The following is a 6,595-nucleotide window of genomic DNA, read 5'->3' as shown; positions in this document are numbered from 1 at the left end:
ATCTGTGATGATTTACAGGAGAAATCGATTTTGAAATCGGATCTTTTCGATTCACCCTGCATGTCTGTATTTTCCCTGTCTGTGTCCTTTCAGCAGCCACTTCCTTGATGTTGTAATCACTCGTAGGAAAGCTGTCCTGATTCGTATTAAACTGACCTTCAAACCGGAGCTCAGACAGGTTTAATGAAGTGAAGGGATCAGAAAAAGAGAGAAAACTGGTTAATCAACCATCATTTAAGCGTTAAGAGCTGTAAACTGTGCTGCCTGGCGGATAAACGCAGAGGTGTGTGTGTGTGTGTGTGTGTGTGTGTGTGTGTGTGTGTACCTGGGGTGTGCAGTGGGGCTGTTGTTGGTCACCCAGTGACTCCAGGCTGTATATACCGGTTTCCTCATCACGGTGGTGAAAGCAGGGCAGGGGGACAGCGCTCGGTGTGGAGGATCTACATAATACATACAAATAAATCACATTATCCTCTTACTCTCCTGGCATATTTTGGTTTTTCCATCAGAATTTTCATTCCCAAATCATACGGCAAGTTATTCAGTAGCTGCATAAAATAAATGTGAATTTTTCTTTCTTTTTTTTTGTAAAAGCCCCTCAAATGAACAGAACGTGTGTTTTATGATCATAAACATGTCACTAGACACTCACAATTTACTGCTGAAAGCCAAAAATCATTTCTACAGAGCAGATCACTGAAGAGACGCCGTCTGTTTATAGTTTAGAGCCCAGATTTGGGGAAAAACGGGTCGACTTTCAGTAGAAAAACAAAGTTCAGCTTCTTTTATTATAAGGGTTTAAAATGACGTCACCGTCTATTAGACTGGAGAGAAGAGCTACAGCCTCACACGACGCCCAGCTTCTGAATGGAGCTTATGGAGTATGAACGTTATGAAGAACATGACTCCACAGTCAGTGTTTCCCTTTTGATGATCTATTAGACGAGGGGTCTTTAAGTAAAGTTCAGGAAGGTCCAGTTAGACGACATGTCCTCAAGCGAAGGTCCAGAACATCATAACGTCTGACCTGCATCACGACTCAGCGCCATGTACTGTTTACTGAAGTAGCCGAGTAGGAATATCAGCATCTTATACAGTCGACAGCTGAACATCGGATCAAATAAAGTCCAGTTCGGTCAGATTTCACCAACATTTACTGAACATCAGATCAAATAAAGTCCAGTTCGGTCCGATTTCACCAACATTTACTGAACATCAGATCAAATAAAGTCCAGTTCGGTCAGATTTCACCAACATTTACTGAACATCCGATCAAATAAAGTCCAGTTCGGTCAGATTTCACCAACATTTACTGAACATCAGATCAAATAAAGTCCAGTTCGGTCAGATTTCACCAACATTTACTGAACATCAGATCAAATAAAGTCCAGTTCGGTCAGATTTCAACAACATTTACTGAACATCAGATCAAATAAAGTCCAGTTCGGTCAGATTTCAACAACATTTACTGAACATCAGATCAAACAAAGTCCAGTTCGGTCAGATTTCAACAACATTTACTGAACATCAGATCAAACAAAGTCCAGTTCGGTCAGATTTCAACAACATTTACTGAACATCAGATCAAACAAAGTCCAGTTCGGTCAGATTTCGCCAACATTTACTGAACATCAGATCAAATAAAGTCCAGTTCGGTCAGATTTCACCAACATTTACTGAACATCAGATCAAATAAAGTCCAGTTCGGTCAGATTTCACCAACATTTACTGAACATCAGATCAAACAAAGTCCAGTTCGGTCAGATTTCACCAACATTTACTGAACATCAGATCAAACAAAGTCCAGTTCGGTCAGATTTCAACAACATTTACAGAACATCAGATCAAACAAAGTCCAGTTCGGTCAGATTTCACCAACATTTACTGAACATCAGATCAAACAAAGTCCAGTTCGGTCAGATTTCACCAACATTTACTGAACATCAGATCAAACAAAGTCCAGTTCGGTCAGATTTCACCAACATTTACTGAACATCAGATCAAATAAAGTCCAGTTCGGTCAGATTTCACCAACATTTACTGAACATCAGATCAAATAAAGTCCAGTTCGGTCAGATTTCAACAACATTTACTGAACATCAGATCAAATAAAGTCCAGTTCGGTCAGATTTTAGGCCCGTCTATTAGTGACCTCTGTATTAAGCCCAACGTGAGCTAAAAAATCTTGAAAATGATCATCAGGTCAGTCACACCTACTTCCAAACTGTTGGAAAAGACTGCGATTATTTGAGATGAACTCAGAGATGCAATCATTTGAACTGCTTTATACAGTATTTCATATTCATCATCACAGCCGCTGCCACTTTACTGCATTCATAAGAACTTAAATCTCGTGTTCATGTTGCAAATTTCTCCATTTGTTTTAAATTTTTGTGTTTATTGTTAGAAATTCTACGTTCATCTGGGAAATTTAAAGAGGTTTAACAGTGTCTGCAGTTAATGTGGTCTGTTGTTTTCTATGAAACAATTTTTTATTTTAAATTATTTTTGAATTGTTTAAGAATTTAGTGCCTATTTTTGCCCCCCTCTTTGAAGGTGTATGATCTCTAAATGTAACTAAAGCCCAGCAGTGAGGAGCTGAACTTTCCCCTCCTCTGCTGTCCCTGCAGACGGGCAGGGTCGCCTACAGAGCGGCGCTGGTAGCTGTTAATGAAGTGATGCTCATTTCAGAGGAAGATCTCAACCACTGCCCTGTAGCTCAGTAACAAGGGGGGGACACTCGAAAACAAGGGGTAGGGGTAAGAAGGAGAAATGGGACAGGGCCTTAGTCTGACACCCCTGGTGTACTGTATTATTTGAACAGTTCACCCAGTGTAAGCTTCTAATCTCCACTGCTAGGAATCTGTTTGACCATCAGTGGCTTTTCCTTAAAGACGAGACAATTACTTACTTACAATTTTAAAGCCCAAAATATCACAATTTTACAGCGTATGGATTTTTTTCCCAGCCCTAACATTTGGACAGACTAGAGCTACGAGACTAATGTGACAGTAAGCAGCTCAGTGTGAACAGCGCCACCCTGTGTCTGGTTGTACTGACGTGTGGGTGAGGGTGGGTGGTGTCCTGGGGGAAAGAAGCCCATGCTGTGTCTCTGAGAGCGCTGAGGGGAGAAGCGCAGGACCTCCGAAACATCCGGACATGTGTCATCTTGACCCTGAAGAAGAGCAGGAGACGGGTTAGCACTCTGAGAACTCTGAGAACATGCAAGAACAACCACACGAGCACCACATGAACTAAGATACGGCTGAGTAGAGGTTTGTTTCGCGGCACTGAGACCTGCTGTGTTTAGTGTGGAGGGATCTGTATACGGTATGTAGTGTGGTACCTGCAGTGGTATGGGTATCTGTAGTGGTGTGAGTGCACGTCGTTGCGTCGACGCAGAGCTCGATTTTGCTTTCCTGATCTCCAGCTCATCCACCGCGTGCCGCACCACGTCCTCATCACAAGCCCTTCTCGGGGTGGGCGTCCCAGCGTCCCCCGAGTTCTGCCGCTGAAGCAGGTTCCCGTTCCGGTCGAGCCCTTCCACCCCCAGATCAGACCTCCCTCCGGGTGTGGCCGGAGGCGTGCCGGTGGTGATGGTGGAGTCAGAGGCAGAGCTTCCCTGCTGCTTGTGTTTAAATTTGATAGAGTCGCTGCGCTTTGGTGGCTCTGGAGGGCTCTGCAGCACCCCCTGTGGCCTGGAGCCAGCGTGCGCTAAAGTGATGTACTCTCCCAGCTTGGACGGCGTTTCCGGCCGCTTGAAGATGTCCACATCGAAAATCGTCTTGCGCTTCTTTGGTGTCTTGAAGATGGAAAGAGGCGGAGCAATCTCTGGTGTTGCCACGGCGCTCGCCATCACCTTTGGCCAGGTGCCTCCGCTGTTTTTCTGAGAGGCGATTCCCTTTTCCAGCACCGTTTCTACAGTAATTCCGTCACCGGAGGCTATGGGGTGGAAGGTGAGGGGTCGTTTGGAAGGGTCTGGCCGTTGGTAGCAAAGCTCGTGGTATGCTTCCGTGGGGCACGGCGCCCCCCGCTGGCCACAGTAAATGTCGCTATGGGTCGTGCTGCTGCTGCTGCTGTTGAGGGGCTGGCTCCTGCAGTTGCGTGTGTGCACCTCCAGAGGGGGCACTTTCCCATTAGAACCGTGTTCACACTCTCGTACGCTCTCGCTCAGACTAAGACCACATACACTGTGAGGGAAGACCTGGGGAGGGAAAACGACAAATAAATAAATAAATAAATAAATAAACAAACCTAAATGTAATAACATCATCACTTCAAACCGTTAGCTGATAAATGTGTTATAACGCTTGTCATTAGCAAACGATGAATCAGCAAAGATGCGCTTGGCGTCTGGTGAAAGTAAACAAATGGAGAAAAAAAAAAAAAAGTATGTTTATCAGGATTTAAAAACAGCTATCGAGATTTTCTAGAATGCTATTCCAGAGTTTAATGCAACGTAATTTTAAAACTTCATAAGAAAAGAAGCTGAACTCACTTTTTTTTTTTCTTACTGCAAAGATTTGACACCCCCCCCCCCCCCCCGCATTTTTGTAAAACATGCATTTGCAAAGCTGAGTGGCACACCGTACTACATTAGGCGCAAATACTAATAATATATTAATAAATTGCAATAATATGTTTATTTTTATGAATAGTGCCCCCCAATGGTCAAATCTTTTGAAACTTGACTGGCGGTTAGCAAGTGCCACCTTATAGACACCATTCAAGTTTCATGAGGTTTGATCAATGATAAGCCTGTAAAAAAGCCTGCTGAATGCTGATTGGTCAATGGTGACCATATCAAATTGTCCTCATAGACTCTCTTACAGTCTGGCTAACAGACGGTGCACGCAAAGCTTCAGCTTGATCAGATGTACGGATGCTGAGAAACAGCCATGCCGCATTAACTCCGCCCCCTAATGACATATGCGCATACAATTGGATGGGCTACACCCAGAGTCTTCTACCGAATAAGGCGATCGAGTTTCAAGTTTTTTGAGTGACGGGTTCTCGAGTCACAGAATTTTTTAATTAATTCTGAACTATTCCGAATTTTTCCAGAAGGGTTCGTTTGCATATGGCAGCCAAACTGTATAGAAAAGTCAAACTTGTTTTGATAATTAATAATTATTGAGGTTCAGCCTCTTATGAAGTTTTGACACCATCACATGAGGATCAGGCAACAACTGTAGGACTAGCTCACAAAAGGAGGTTTTCCCATATTTTGCAATTTAGCGAAAAATCGAAGTAGGCGGAGCTAAATGGTCCACATCGCAAAGTTATTTGTATGGACCCAAGGAACCAAAAAAAAAATGACTGGCCCAAAAGCGGTGCGGTGCGCAATGGCGCCCCCTTTAGGCCGATTTGGCTGATGTGCGTCTGAGTAGCGGGAGGGACTGCTATCCGCTGACCAGGTCTCTAGGACTTCCGGGTTTGGTCTGTGCATTTTGTTTTAGGGCAGGAAAATAAAATCTCTGTACTAGGAATGTGCACAATATGCTGTTTCACGTGATGTGATCTACACAGCTACCGTACATTCGTTTTTAATGGTATATGAGGTTAAAGGTGGGCAATAGGATATTTTATAAATTGTGTCACAACATGCTTTTCTAATCGTGTTGTGGATAGGGCTGCCCACCGCTCCGGGCAAGTGTGCTCACTGCCCCCTAGTGTGTGTGCTCACTAGTGTGTGTGTGGTGTTTCACTGCACGGACGGGTTAAATGCGGAGGGCAAATTTCCCCGCTGCGGGACTAATAAAAGTTCTATTAGTTTAACCTGTATAGTGAAAAGGTCTTGAAGCACCGTGATATAACACTGGTGCCACACCCCCACATGAGGCGGTTCAATGTTTTAATCACTACTATCAATACCCATGATGTAACAGTCTGTCAGACTGCCCACCAGTACTGGGACCTGCACACTACAGTGCCGTACTGTAGGAGTAGGAAAGTGCTGACCTTCATGATGGAGAGAGACAAAGACTCTCTACAGTCCCTCAACAGTGCCTCACACTCACTCAGAGACTTATTATCCACAGCAATCCCATTAATCTGTGAGAGAGAGAGAGAGAGAGAGAGAGAGAGAGAGAGAGAGAGAGAGAGAGAGAGAGAGAGAGAGAGAGAGAGAGAGACAGAGAGAGAGACGGACACGGAGAGAGACAGACAGAGAGAGAGAGAGAAAGAGAGAGAGAGAGACAGAGAGAGAGAGAGAGAGAGAGAGAGAGAGAGAGAGAGAGAGAGACGGACACGGAGAGAGACAGACAGAGAGAGAGAGAGAAAGAGAGAGAGAGAGAGAGACAGAGAGAGAGACGGACACGGAGAGAGACAGACAGAGAGAGAGAGAGAAAGAGAGAGAGAGAGACAGAGAGAGAGAGACAGAGAGAGAGAGAGAGAGAGAGACAGAGAGAGAGAGAGAGACAGAGAGAGAGAGACAGAGAGAGAGAGAGAGAGACAGAGAGAGAGAGACAGAGAGAGAGAGAGACAGACAGAGAGAGAGAGAGACGGACACGGAGAGAGAGAGAAAGAGAGAGAGAGAGAAAGAAAGAGAGAGAGAGAGAAAGAAAGAGAGAGAGAGAGAGAGAGAGAGAGAGAG

At 44.5% G+C, this 6,595-nt stretch overlaps 1 protein-coding gene across 2 annotated transcripts in view; it reads right to left on the bottom strand.

Annotated features, from left to right (window-relative positions):
* LOC108413426 (disks large homolog 5-like) overlaps positions 1-6,595 on the bottom strand; it is an 83,671-nt gene that overhangs the window by 30,664 nt on the left and 46,412 nt on the right. For both annotated transcript variants that reach the window (XM_017685934.2, XM_017685936.2), the window contains exons 15-18: positions 5,962-6,054; positions 3,347-4,204; positions 3,061-3,175; positions 326-440 (exon numbers count right to left, since the gene is read on the bottom strand). In XM_017685934.2, the coding sequence (XP_017541423.1) occupies positions 326-440; positions 3,061-3,175; positions 3,347-4,204; positions 5,962-6,054 (1,181 nt within the window). The remainder of the gene's footprint in view (positions 1-325; positions 441-3,060; positions 3,176-3,346; positions 4,205-5,961; positions 6,055-6,595) is intronic.

This window comes from Pygocentrus nattereri, chromosome 13 (genome assembly GCF_015220715.1).
Source record: "Pygocentrus nattereri isolate fPygNat1 chromosome 13, fPygNat1.pri, whole genome shotgun sequence".
Classification (NCBI taxonomy): Eukaryota; Metazoa; Chordata; class Actinopteri; order Characiformes; family Serrasalmidae; genus Pygocentrus; species Pygocentrus nattereri.
The sequence above is the reverse complement of the archived record's forward strand: the minus strand, read 5'-3'. Positions and strand labels throughout refer to the sequence as shown.